We start from the raw sequence: 14,540 nt of genomic DNA, 5'->3' as shown, positions 1-14,540 counted from the left end.
GTCCATTCAAAAACACCGTGCTTGGTCCTTAGGGGAACAACAACAACAGAACAAAAGCCAAACCAGCACAAGAACAAACAGATGTAAGAGTTGAGCTTGCTTTCTGATTCCGTAGCTGTTCCCTTGTTATCCATTCCTTCTCGGAGAGTCTCTATTCAGTGGGTGGGAGTGCGGTTTCTAACTCGGAACCCAGCTTCTGGGTGAGGGCAAGGAGAGCAGTCAGCAGCAGCCGCCCAGAAGGGGCCGGGATGAGGCCAGGAACCGACTCTGCCGGAGAAAACTGTCGTGTCGTCTCTCCGGTCCATACCCGAGGCTACCACAGCGGAACTTCAGGCGGGACAACTGTGTTCCGGAACTAGAGGAGGAAGTTCCGTGTGTTGCAACCCGACTGAATTATCAGGTGGCACTTCCGGCGAGCCAAGATGGCTGCGGCCGTTCAGGACTCACGTGTGAGCCCAGGGGAGAAGCTGAAGCGTTCCCCGAAGAAGAAGAAAAAGATGAAGATGGTAGCCAAGGCTGCAGCGTCGAAGTTAGAAGATAAGGTCAAAGACTCTTCTGATGGAGAAGGTAATGTGGCCTGGCGGAGCTGCGGCGGCTGAGCTTCCTTCCCAAGGCCAGGGCTGCGTTTCCTTGCCGTTGAGTGTGTGGGGCGAGTGAGGTTGGGTGAGGAGCCCTGCTGTTCCGAGGCGCCTCGCTGTCATGGTTAATGATGGGCGAAACTGCCGGTGCCAATCAGAAACTTAACAGTAAAGGAAGAGATAATGACAGACAGTACACAAATTAAGAGCAGAGCAAAAGATGGGCAGGCGATAACCCAGGTCTTTTGCAGGTCCAGTACCCGCTTAGAAGTGGAGTAAAAACACGGTTAGTTGTCTCAGGTCAAAACATAGGCTAAGTGTTTGGGCACAGAAGAACCAACGCTGGTATTGAGAACCTTGCCAAATGCTCGCATCTTTGGGAGGATTTGGCTCTTTTTACTTACAGCCAGTCAGTTTGTAAACATTTAGCAGATAATAGAAACGGCTAAGAGCAATGTCGTGAGCTTCTATTTGGAACCCCTAGCAAAGTGAAAGGAAGGGTCGCGATAGAAATAATGGGTGGGATAGGCTCAGGGAGCCAGCAGCAAGAGGCCACAAGAGAGAAGAAATACTGTTACTGTGCGGGGGGGGGGGGGGGGGGGGGATTGGGGATTGTGAGCCTTTGGGAGTTAGAAAGGAGACAGTTAAAGAAATGGTAAAGGAGAGATACTGTAGTAACTTTGATACAGTTTCAGAATGAAAGGTAGGTGAGTCTCCGGAGGTCTCTCCATTGTGTGGCTGAGGTTGGCTGCTACTTTTAAACATACTTCTTGGCAGGAGCTTCTTAGGAAGCTCAGACATTTGCCTCCCACACTCCTTTACTGCTTCTGTGTGGCTGATGCTTTCAGTTAACTGCGAATGTGGCTTCGGTTACTACGGGAAGCCACTAGTTCATGAGTAACATTCAGAATTTTTAACTTGCATGATAGGTCTGGTCACTTGCTGCTCTGCCGTTTTCTGTTCATGTTGGCTGCTCATTCTGGAGGTCTCTGCCTTTTGCCTGCAGTATTCCTGAAACACCTGTATGTCACCTACATTTTCATTGACTTCAGTCTCTGGTCCAGTACTTGTCAAAGAGATTTTCCCTTATTTTTCTAATGCAGCCTTTTCTGTCACTCTCACTTGTGGCTTGATGCTTTGCTTTCTTTAGACACTTTATTATTATTATTATTAAGTTGTATGTATGTGCACTGCGCATGAGAGGAGAGTGAATGCACGCACAGGAGCCAGTAGATGTGGAGGTCTCGGGTCCCCTGGAGCTGAGTTTACAGGGTGCAGTTAGCAGCCCAGTGTGGCTGCTGAGGAAGAAACTGTTCCTGTGGAAGAACAGTGTGTGCACGTGTTCTCCAGCCCCACTCTGCTCATTTTAAAAGCACCACGTTTTAAATCTTGTGAAGCGTTTGTGCTGTTTGAAAGTTCCCTAAGTGTGCAGACACTTGAACCTCAGTTCCTAGATCAACAACTGTCACTCAGGGGTCCATAAGTTAACAAATGAGTGCAATTGGACTTCAAGATCAAGAAGCAGCTGACTAAGCTTTTGAAGGCCTCAGCCCTCACCAGAGGGGTTAAAAAACAACCTGTTGAGCAAGAATTAGAGGCTCTGGTCATTGTGTTGTTTTTGCTGCATTTGTTTATTTGGTGTGTGCCCACATGTGGAGGTCTGAGGACTTACAGGAGTTTGGCAGCAGGTGCCATTCCCTGCTCAGCCATTTTATCTCCTATGGTACAGTTTTGAATTGAATAATTGTAAGCATTACTGTCTAAGAAAAGAAAACACTATTACATTTAAGTAAGACATCAACACTGCTTTCGGATTTGGGTGGATATTGGATTTCTTTTCTCAATATTAGATAACTTCGAGGGAAAATGTTCTTTTCAGCACAAACACTGATTAGGTGTCTAAAGTTTTCTTCAGCTTTAGATCATGTGTTAAGGAGGCTTTTGAATAATATAGAAACACGATTATCCAATGAATGTTTGCACTCTATTATGTTACAGTCACCCTCTAGGCAATGACTTAGAGTTACAGTAACAAGAGGATGGAGTGTGTCTGGGTGAGGGCATGTGCAGGAAGTATTTATATTGTTCAAAACTAATGACACCACATATGTGAGCTTGCAAATAGAGAACCCACAGTTATGAAGGTCAAATGTATCCTCTTGTGAACCACTAACAGCCTGTCTGCAGCTTCTGTGATGATCACCACCTACTTTTCAGGATCGGGTCTTGTTGGTCCCTAAGTGACTAGGGCTCAGCTTGGAGCTGTTCTTTTGGCTACAGACACGGGCTCTTCCAGCTACATTTACTAAGCCAACTCTTGTGTTGCTGTTTTTTTAAAGCTTTTCTTAATCTAGAACCACATTCAATGGAGTTGTTGTGTCTCTAGTATTAGACTCTTTAGAAGTTTTAAATTGCACTGTTTATTTATTTTGGGGACATCAGCACCTGCACACGTGGAGGTCAAAGGGCAGCCTGTAGGAGGAGTAGGAGCTCTCTTATGTGCTGAGGAGGATTGAACTCAGGTCCTCACTAGGCTTGTTGCAAGGGCGTTGACATGTTGAGCCATTTAGCTGGCTCTATTTTTTTTTAATATTTTTATTTATATGCATGTGTCTGTGCATGTGGGTTTGTGCCAGAGGCATTATATCCCCTGGAGTGGGGCTTACAGATGGTTATGAGTTTCCTGACACAGTGCTGGGAACTGAACTCAGGTCCTCTGAAGAGCCCCAGATGTGCTTACTCACCCCCAACAAACAAACAAACAAACAAACCACAAAGTGAACTTTTCTGTGTCTTCTCTGTGTGTGAGAAATCGCATAGATGCCAGGTAAGAGCCCCTCCACTGAGCTCAGTGCTCCGCGTCCTGCTTTCCAGCACTCACACCGTCTGTGGCAGTGATAACAGGGAAGGGGCTTCCATGTTGTAAATTTGGTAGGACAGGGCTTTGGTTAATGCACATTCTTGGGTGTTCCTCAGAATTTGATAACCTAGGAGATGATTGTTTTCCTCTGGTGAATTCAGAGTCTCTCTGGACAGGTGACCATGGATTATAGAACTGAGTGGTGTGCCTCTTACCGGCTTGTTGTGCTGGCCCATCTCTCAGGAAACTGCACCAGAGACGTGGTTGATGGTCAACTGGGCACCACAGTGATGAAGGGGAGGCCTCACTGAGACGTCAAGCAATGTCCTTAAGTAGGATGACAGTTGCCTCACAGGAAGCACGAGTTTGGCTCTCGCCTTGAGGTGGATGCACTTTTCATGTTCTGGGTTTGACTTCTTTTGACCTCTTGTACAAGGATGAAAGTCGTGGTTTTATGAAATATTGCACAAACTCCCAGATCTCTGAGACTGAGGAATTAGACTTTGATAGCAGCAGTATCAGAATTTAGCATGGAGCTGGATGCATGTAATGCTAGTAGACTTTTCTTCATCAGGTACGCTGGAAAGATCTCTATTCCTTCACTGATGGACTCCTAGGCTGATGCCAGGTCTGGCCTGAGTAGCACTGTGGTAAACTTGGGTGTGTAGGCGTCTCTGCCTTTGATTCTTTGGGGTACTGAATCATGGTTCCATTTCTGAATTTTGTTATTAAGGTATCTGTTTTTATTTAGGATGTAATATATGCAGCAGTAGGAAACTAATGATCTGTGTAACTTTATCATGTACTATCTTTTTATGGTTCATGGATTTCAAAATGTTAAGGGCAAATTTTTTAACTTTTTGAAGAACCCTCAAGCTAATTTTTTATAGGTGCTACCAATGTATATTTTTCCTGATAGTAGGTTTTTTACAAGATGAGATCACATGAGCCCAGGCTTGCTGTGTGTCTGACAGTGGCCTCCAACTGCAGGCCATCCCCTGTTCCCGCCCTCCTCTCCCACCTCTGACCCGCCAGTGTCAGCATGTGTGGTGTCTTTTGGTTTGATGATATTCTAGTGATACTCTGGAGATGGAATATTACTATAGTTTTGATTTGTCTTTCTTCATGGCTAAAGATAGTAAGCATTTTTTTTTTAAATGTATTTTTGGCTATTTGTACTTCTTCATTTGAAAAGTGTCTACATAGTCTCTTTACTCATTTATTTTATTTTATTTTATTTTTATTTTGTTTTTCTCAAGACAGGGTTTCTCTGTGTAGCCCTGGCTGTCCTGGAACTCACTCTGTAGACCAGGCTGGCCTCGAACTCAGAAATTCGCCTGCCTCTGCCCCCCCAAGTGCTGGGATTAAAGGTGTGCGCCACCACGCCCGGCTATTTACTCATTTATTATTGGTGGGATTATTTGTCCCTTCATTGTGTGGTGTTTAGGGTTTTGAGAAAGGATTTTGGCTGTTACTCCTGTATCGGATGTGTGGCTGGTACAGATTTTCTCCTGATGTATACACACACGGCTTCCCTGTGTTTGTTCTCTCCTTTGTCCAACAGAAGCTTTCTGACTTGTGTTGTCCCAGTTGTCAGTTCTTCCTGTCACATCCTGAGCCAGTGGAGTCTCCTTCGGAAAGTCCTTGCCTGTGAAACCTCTTAATGTAATTGTTTTACATCGTTTATTAGAAAACTAGACACTCAGGTTAAAAATACCTGCAGTTGTATGCAGGGTAAGCTTGAATGATGGTAGAGAGACTCCGGTTGAGCTTTGGTAAGCAGACATACTTTTCAGTACTATGTAAATTATGGTTGTAACAAAATGGACCATGCTTATGAACCAGAGAGACATACAGGTTATAAAAATGGTTCAGTCTGTGCCTTTTGGGGGAATGTGAGGAGGAACCAAATCCAAGGCCTTGGACTTGCTTTACTTCACAGTACAGATGTACCTCAGCTCTCTCTGTCTATATTTTGTGTGTGTTTATATATGTGGGACATGCCTGTGCTGTATCATGCACGTGGAGATCAGAAGGCAACCTTGGGTATAGGTCTTTGCTTTCTAGCTTGTCTGAGATGTGTGTGTGTGTGTGTGTGTGTGTGTGTGTCAGGGTTGGGGGGTGGTTTTCTTGTCATATGCCACTGCATATACCGTGCTAGCTGGCCTGCAAGTTTTCAGATGGCCTGCAAGTTTTCAGAGAGTCCAGCCAGCCTCCCCTCCATGGAAACCCTGTAGCTATAGGTGCTATTAATGTTCACTCCTGGACTCCACCTCACATGGGCTCTGAGGATTCCTCATGGGCTCAGACTAGAGCAGCAAGCACATTACTTACTGAGCCACCTCTTTTTTCACTGTGGATGTATTTATTTTATTCTCTGTGAATATGTGCGTGTACTTGATTGTATGTGTGTATAGATATGTACTGCCCAGGAAGGCCAGGCGATGATGGTGTTGCATCCCCTGGAGCTGGAGTTATTGGCAGTTGTGAGCCTCTTGATGTGGGGGTTAGGGGCCATACCTGGGTCTTGTGCAAGTGTCTGAGCCATCCGCAGCCCATACTTTTTGTTGAGACATGATTTTACTAGGTTGTACAGGCTAACCTTGAACTCCCTGGGTAGCCCAGGCAGGCCCTTGACCTGGTAGTCCTCCTGCCTCAGCTTTATACCACTTGACCCAACTATAGTTAGTCTTTGTCTTAAGCAAAATGTGTCAGTTGGTGTAAGGGGGAGAGAGGATGATATCCCGAAAGAGTTGTCCTTGAACTGTGCAGGTTAAGCAGATAACTTGTTGGCTCAGATAAAATGTATCCTTGTACCCTTGGTCCTTCAATTTGTAGATTAGTGACAAAAGCAATTAACATCCCCCTCCCCATCACCCCTACAAAGTAAATCACTTCCCTTGAACTTCAGTCAAAACGTGAAAACAATGGCTGCTGAAGTCAGATGCTGTGAGGAAGGAAGGTGGGACTAATTGAGCTTCCTACTCCGATAGTTGAATCAGAAGGAGGAGGTTCAGGCATGGTGCTAACCAGATTCATAAGCTTGTACTCTTGGGGGAAAGTTGCTGTAATCCATAATCCTCAGAGAAAGTGTCCTGCGACTGTGACACAGGAAGATGGGTCTTGATGTCACTTCTAGACAGTGAAAAACCCTGAATTGTCTTGGTCAGTGTATGAAGACGGCTGTCCACTCCTCACACTTCCTCACATCAGTTTACAAGTCCTAGAGCTAGCCTTTCCTTCTTTGATTAACCACAGTGCTGCATGTGGGACTGAGTAACCCAGCAGATAAGCATGCGTCCACCACTCTAGGCTTCTTCATCGTTAACTTCTGAAATAGCCCCTTGTGAGTGCTCAGCAGTTGATGTGGAACCCTTCCCTAGACTTCCCTCTTCCCTGTCACCGCTTCCTCAGTCTTCTCTCAGAGCATTCACAACATTTATTGAACATCTCTTTTATCTGCTCAACTCAGGTTTGCAGGGAGACAAAGCTTCATTTGTTTTCTTTTTCTCCACTCATGGGTGCTCAGAAATGCTGGGGAGTGTGCACGTTTCTAAGAGTGTGTCTCTGTCCTGGTGAAACAGTTTACTTTCCTGTCAGCCCACTGACCATATCTGGGCCGAGGAAGGATGGGTAGGCAAGTGTTTGAGGTGTGCTGCGGAAAGCCTGGGAGAGGCAGCAGGGGAGAAGTGTCCATGTCCTCCTCAGGCCAGTCAGAAGTAAGGTGGTGAAGATTGAAGGATTGGGTCCCTCAGTCATGCTGGACATAATAGATGCTTGTGATAGCGGCTGTGGCGTGTGGGTAACTGACGAGAAGCATTGCCGATGTGGATGTTTGTCACTGTTGCAGTAACATCTTGGGAAGTTCTTCCTTGGTCTTCAGATTTTTTAAATAAAATGCAGAAATTATGTATAAAGTAATATAGGATGCCAAGAGAATTTTTTTTACATGTCTAGTGATTTCTGATCATGTGTTAGACACCTGTGTTTCCTTTTTGCTGCTAAAGGTAGGTTAGTGAAAAATTAACAAAGTCTTGTGTCAGGCAGGATACATCTAAAGCTGAAGAGCCCATTTTTTCTGGTTCTCATGGTGACGATCTTCAGAAACTACAAGAAAATTCTGTTTCTCTGTGTGTATGTGCTGGCAGATCTTATTACATTGGCATTTAAAAAATTTATTTATACAGAATGTCATTTCTGTTGGCAGCAAATGCTAGACTCAATCCCCTGAGCCTGAGCTTCTTAAAATGAAGTGAAATGAAATATAGAGGAGGTTTTTTTTTTTTTTTTTTTTGGCTTCCTGTGTTCCCTGTCTTTTTATTTGTGTATCTGCTTCATGTATGAGTTCCCTTGCCCTCAATAAATGCCTATCTCCAACTGCAGAAAAAAAAATCACTTTTCCAAATTCTTCTGGAATTCTTTTCATCGGTATTGTGAGTTGAGGTTATATAAAATAATGCTATAAACTTTTTTACAGATTGATTGTATAATGTGTATGTTGCATTACTCCTGGTAAGAAACCCGTAACAGTAAAATAGACAGGTCTGAGCGGTGAGCTGCAGGGGTGTGTGTGTGTGTGTGTGTGCGCGTGCGCGCTCGCGCGCGTGCATGCGCGTGTGCATGCGCGCGCCTGCAGCCTTTGGCAAGGCACGTCAGGACAAACTGGATGTCAGTGTTGCCGTTTTGATGTTTTCCTAGGCGTTGGTAAAGCCTCGGCTGCCTCTGGCGCTCCAGGCCGTGCTGGTACTTACACTTTTAGTGACCGTGTCTCTTCCATGTGCTTAGCGCTTATAAAGAGTAGGTTTTGTTTTAGAACTGTTGGTTATTAGCATCCATAGTGCTGCTGACTCAGAGGGCTAGCGGTACATTAATATGTTTTCAGCTAACTGCGCTATTTAAGTGTTAACATGCAGGGTCCTCAGAGATGCTTCTGGGGAGAAGTTGTGTGGCCTTTACTGGCTACCGTTACCGCGGCGTTGATTCCATGGCCCTGTGTAGACTTGGTGGTTGATTATCCTCACCCCTCATCTGGGAATTTAAGAACACGTCCAAAATGAAATTCAGTTACCCACAGCTGATCAACAGGGCACTTAAATGTTCATGTTGTAGTGTCTGGAATTTCAATTATGAATTAGGGATGCCCAGCTTGTAGTATTTATAAGTAGTAACTGAAGAGTTCGTATTATAATGAGTCTGTGGGTCTAAGCGACAGTTTGTCTGATGGATGGCTGAAAGTCGGGGAATTCCACAGTCGGCCACCGGTGAGGAGGTGTCAGTGTTGTAGAAGTAGGGAGCGATGGGAAATTCATGCCTGATTCTCCTCCTCTTCCTCCTCTTCCTCCCCTTCCTCCTCCTCTTCCTCTTCCTCCTCTTCCTCCTCCTCCTCCAGTGTTGTCTCTCGGTGCAAGGGAGTCACTGAATGATTCCCAGCAGTTGATCACTAATGTTGGTATTTTGGTAGTTTAATAAGAAAAGTTTGAGGTAATAGGGTTTTTTGTTTTTGTTTGTTTTTTTAACTAACTTTGGGATACACCTACACAGGAGTCGATTGAAGAAAGGACATTTGTTTCTTAAACTTAACTAACTGCTGAGGCAGTTTTCCTCTGAAGACCTCTTAGCTGCCTTTGTTAGCTCTTCTTACTGGAAAACAGTCCAAGCCAACGAAGCTGTCGGGTGACTTCCCCTCTGAAGTAGTTTCCACAGGGAATTGACAGGAGCTCCACGGAGGGCTCTGAGTCCTGTAGCCGTGCTGGCTGCTGGCTTTGCTGCTTCTGCAGGTGGGACTCTGCTGTATACCCAGGAGCTTGGTCAGTCAGCTTGGAGCCGGGGGCAGCCATTGTGACTCAGGACTACAGTCCAGCATCTTGAGTGTATCGTTCGGTTTTTGTTTTGCTAAAAGAAAGAAAGAAAGAAAGAAAGAAAGAAAGAAAGAAAGAAAGAAAGAAAGAAAGAAAGAAAGAGAGAGAGAAAGAGAGAGAGAAAGAGAGAAAGAAAGAAATGACCAAATAAATATTTTAGTGCTATATTCACCTTTTAAAAAGTTAGGCTGGTTTTAGTATTTTTCTGGACACAGGTTTAGCATTTTAATATTGGGGCAAATCTCTTAGAGAATTGGCACACTGATACTAAAATAATTTTTTAACACATTAATACTTGGATACTTAGAATAATCTTGCTTAGTCTTGTCAATGATCTTAGAACTGAGTTTTGGGAGCACTCAGCACGGACCCTCACTGCTCTCACCAGCCTCACAGAAGTGACGTGGAGCGGCTGTTGGATTTGTCTACTCCCTGTCAGTGCTGTGGGCTGGTGTCCGTTGCTGTTAGTGACACAGAGATCCTGGTGCCCCTCGTCAGTGTTGCAGCCTGGGACCTGGGGGGCTCTGGCAGTGCTCTGCCTGGGGCACTAAAGTGTAACTTACTTTTGCTCTTGTGCTCTGTAGGAAGCTGTGAATCAGAGATGGACCACTCAGATGATGGAGCTGCAGAAGCAGACAGTGAGGACAATGTTGAATCCTGTGAGGAAGACAATGAAGACGCTGCAGAGTCAAGTGCTGGGACCAATTCAGGCTGGGCAGATGCCATGGCAAAAATCCTTAACAAAAAGACTCCTAAAAGCAAAGCCACCATCCTCACCAAAAACAAAGAGCTCGAGAAGGAGAAGGAGAAGCTAAAGCAGGAGAGGCTGGAGAAAAGGAAGCAGGTGTGTCCGTCCGCCTGCCTGTGCTGTGTCTTATTAGCAGCAGTCCGCTTTAAGGGCTTGTGAGGAGTGGGTAAGCAGGGTTAAGTCAGGAGCGCAGTCTTAAGGGTCCACTGAGCAAACCTGCGCTCCTGCATAAGGCCGTGATACTGCCGGGTGCAGCTCAGGAGTGGGCACTTTGTGTTTACAACTGAATTCTTGCTCTGCATAGTTGTTCCTGATAGAGGTTACTCTACTTTAACCTTGATTCCAGACCGAAACTTGCATATGAGTTGACTGTCACATAGAAAAGAAACTGTGGTAAGGTTTTCAGGGCCCCTGTACTACAAGCATCACTATGTCAAAAATAGTTCCTTATAAAAATAAGTATTTTCTAATGAGAGAAAAGTAGCCTTCCATATTTGTACTGACAGTATAGAAGTAGTAACTTCCAAGGAGCAGTTTCCAGGTACAAATGGATTAGGTTATATTGCTCTTCATGTCTGGCAGTGCCTACATCACGTCTTTGCTTGCTCTGCTTGAAAGCTGGGCTTGAGGGCCTTGCCCTGAAACACAGCTGTGCTCACTCAGGATTCTTTTTGTTAAGATTTTCGTCTCTAAACTGTACAGAAAGCTTTTCAGCTGAAATGTGAATATGTGTTTATTAACTGGCAAAGGCTACCACAACCTTTTAAATCTAGATACTAGACTATACCTAGTCTCCAGATTCTAGGGAGGGAAAGCAGGACAGCATTGAAAGCCAGGGCCAGGCCTGCAGGTCAGCTCCGAGTGTTGGAGCCGAGCTGTGCACAGAGCGCTCAGAACCATCTGCTGACTGTAAAATGTACTGATTTGAGGAAGAATGCTTTTTCTAAAGGAGCCAGGTGAGGTTGTGCTGTCCAGTCAGGAGCATTAGCCATGTTCCCAGCATACTGTGGAGGAGGGGAGAGAAGAGGTGGCATTTTCCACCATCCTCAGTGTGATGCTTAGTGGCCTTGAGAAGCTCATCTGGCCAGTGTGTATCAGCTTGGGAAACAGACCTCACAGCCATTCTGTGAGATCAGGATGATGCTCAGAGAGCGTTTTACACTGGCCCATGTCTTGTCTGAGCCTTTCTTCCTCCAGCTCCCCTTCAGTGTTTGCACCGCGGTAGGAAATCAGTTCACTTGAGTACTTGAATTTGTGACTAAAAAGGCTGTGTGTGACAAGAACATTGGTTGTTAGATGTGCCATGAGGGGAGAAATAGGTTTAAGTGATATATATATATATATATATATATATATATATAAAGATTTATTTATTTTATGTGAGTACACTGTGGCTCTCTTCAGACACACCAGAAGAGGGCATCGGATCACATTACAGATGGTTGTGAGCCACCATGTGGTTGCTGGGAATTGAACTCTGAACCTCTGGAAGTGTTCTTAACTGCTGAGCCATCTCTCCAGCCCGGTTTAAATGATTTTATATAAAGAGAAATAGATAATACTTGCATATGTGCCTATGATATTGTTCTCTCCAGAGCTGGTACAGACTCTGTCCTGAAGGTTGATGAGTCTGCTGGCCAGGAATGGAAGGCATAGCTTGCCCCTGCCGGGGTAGACAGTGCTGTTGCACATCCCACTGGTGTTGCTGTGCTGGTCAGTGCGGTGGCTGCTCACTTTGCTGTGCACTGCCTGGCTGCGCATACTGGCAGCTCTCCAGAGCTGATGCCAGAGGATGACAGCCTCTTAGAGCCTGCCTCTCAGAAGGCACACAGAGTGCTCACCGCGGGCTCTCTGAGCTGAGCCCGGAATCAGCCTCTGATACCCAGAGGCAGGGTGCTTTATTTCCTCCGTCCTTTCACAGATCCAACAGAGTTTGCTGCACTTTCAAAATCACCTAATACCACAGTCAGTAACCATATTCATAATAACCATGTTCACCACACAGCTTGATAAGAAGCGGGAGTGGGAGATGCTGTGCAGAGTGAAGCCAGATGTTGTCAAAGACAAAGAGGCAGAGAGGAACCTTCAGAGGATTGCGACAAGGTAAGACAGTGCGCGCTTCAGAAGCCTGTAAGCTAGGGACTCCTGTGCTCAGACAGGGGGCTCCTAAGCTCCACCTTCTCAGAGCCAAGCCTGCAACCTGCAACCTCTGATGGACCGGAGTTTGACCAAACACTTTGGAAGCAGAACTGCAGCGTACTGAGTGCATTTGGTCTGAATCTGCTTGGGTCACTCTTAGGTTCGTTGGATGGTGCAGTCAGACCTCTGACTGCAGTTTTTTCTAATGCTTTCTAAGTGTGCGGTGCTGGGTTTGCTCTCTGGCATTGTACTTACAGGATGATGTTACACACATGCCAGCTTCACCTTAGCCTTTTCCCTCTTATCCCCACTCCTCAAAGTGGGCACCAAACAGTTGTCACCTTCCATATTGAGAGCTGAATAGGATATGGTGTGTGCTGTGGTTGCTCCTCATCTGTGTAGATGAGTCTCTTAGAAAGATTAAATTCTGTGTGTAGTGACAACTATGGGAATTGGGGGAGTGGGGAAGGCACTACTTAAAAACATAGTAGTAGGATAGGCAGTGGTGGCACACGCCTTTGATCCCAGCTCTCAGGAGGCAGATGCAGGGAGATCTATGAGTTCAAGGTCAGCCTAGTCTACAGAAGGGGTTCCAGGATAGCCATGGCTACATGGGGAAACCAAGTCTGGAAAAAGAAAACAAAGCAAACATTAAATGTTTACATCTAGTGGAGTGGTTAACAGATGCCCCTAGTCATTCTCTGGCCAGTGTGGGAGCTACCGTGAGATGTGAGAATCTTCACACACCATTGAGTGTCTCTGTCTCACCTCATCTGTTAAAAGAGGGTGATGCTATTTCCAGCCTGTGAGAATCCCTGGAAATTGAGACACCATGGTCATTTTGGTTGGGGAAAAAAAAAAGAAACAACAGTTTTCAGTACTCTATAACCATTATTATTTTAAAAATAACAACATGAAAATTCTTAATATACCAAAGTATTGGTATATTAAGACCATTCACTCATGGATTCCACATGCTTTAAGGTAAAAGTAAAATGAGCTTATTACCTGGTTTGATTAACAAAGAGAGTGCCTGTTAAGGCCCTGCACTGCTGACTAAGGGGACCCAGTAAGACTTAGTTCAGCTCAGTGCTTGCTTTCAAGAATAGATTAGCATTCTGGCCTCCTGAGAACACTTGCCGCTTTCTTTCCTGGACGGTGGTGGAGATCTTGTCCTGCTGCACTTGAGTGTCTCACGTTGTCCTGATGTTTTACTCTCCAGGGGTGTGGTGCAGCTCTTCAATGCTGTTCAGAAACACCAAAGGAATGTGGGGGAAAAGGTCAAGGAAGCAGGAGGCTCCGTCCGCAAGCGAGCTAAGCTGATGTCAACTGTTTCCAAGAAGGATTTCATCAGTGTTCTACGAGGAATGGATGGTGCAAGTGGGAACAGTACTGCTAGGAAGAGCCCCAAAGCCAGACAGGTAGGGAATCCCCGGCATGGTGGGGAGTTGCTGCATCGGACTCTTCTGTTGTTAAAACTCTGAGATGGAGAACAGCAGCCTGTGTAGGCAGAATTCCGTAGGTCTCAGTAGTCCTGACTTCCCACTGTGTCCTAGCTTCATGATGGGAGTTAGCAGTTGTTGATATCATAACCCTGGTGACAGAACTCAGGGGTCATTGCAGTCACAGAAGTGTGCGCAAGTGCAGTTTGGGTTGTTCCCACCTGGGATCCTATCATTCTGCAGTGTGAAAAGTGGAAGTCCGGTGAAGATACAGTCTACATTGACATTTGGATGTGCTGTAACTGCAGACATGGCTGTGATGGGATGATATAACTGCAGGCATGACTGATGGGATGATGTAACTGCAGACATGACTGATGGGATGATGTAACTGCAGACATGGCTGTGATGGGATGATGTAACTGCAGACTGGCTGTGATGGGATGATGTAACTGCAGACATGGCTGATGGGATGATGTAACTGCAGGCATGACTGATGGGATGATGTAACTGTAGACATGACTGATGGCATGATGTAACTGCAGACATGGCTGATGGGATGATGTACCTGCAGACAAGACTGATGGGATGATGTAACTGCAGACATGGCTGTGATGGGATGATGTAACTGCAGACATGGCTGATGGGATGATGTAACTGTAGATGTGGCTGTGATGGGATGATGTAACTGCAGACATGGCTGTGATGGGATGATGTAACTGCAGGCATGACTGATGGGATGATGTAACTGCAGACATGGCTGTGATGGGATGATGTAACTGCAGATATGACTGATGGGATGATGTAACTGCAGACATGACTGTGATGGGATGATGTAACTGCAGACATGGCTGTGATGGGATGATGTAACTGCAGACATGGCTGTGATGGGATGATGTAACTGCAGACATGGCT

At 45.6% G+C, this 14,540-nt stretch overlaps 1 protein-coding gene across 1 annotated transcript in view; it reads left to right on the top strand.

Moving 5' to 3' along the window:
- Nucleotides 1–372: 372 nt before the first annotated feature.
- Rrp15 (ribosomal RNA processing 15 homolog) overlaps nt 373–14,540 on the top strand; it is a 26,413-nt gene continuing 12,245 nt past the window's right edge. The window contains exons 1-4 of the mRNA XM_021166057.1: nt 373–567; nt 9,881–10,140; nt 12,050–12,147; nt 13,406–13,604. Coding sequence (XP_021021716.1) covers nt 423–567; nt 9,881–10,140; nt 12,050–12,147; nt 13,406–13,604 — 702 coding nt within the window. The 5' untranslated portion in view covers nt 373–422. The remainder of the gene's footprint in view (nt 568–9,880; nt 10,141–12,049; nt 12,148–13,405; nt 13,605–14,540) is intronic.

Source organism: Mus caroli, chromosome 1 (genome assembly GCF_900094665.2).
Source record: "Mus caroli chromosome 1, CAROLI_EIJ_v1.1, whole genome shotgun sequence".
Taxonomy (NCBI): Eukaryota; Metazoa; Chordata; class Mammalia; order Rodentia; family Muridae; genus Mus; species Mus caroli.
The sequence above is the reverse complement of the archived record's forward strand: the minus strand, read 5'-3'. Positions and strand labels throughout refer to the sequence as shown.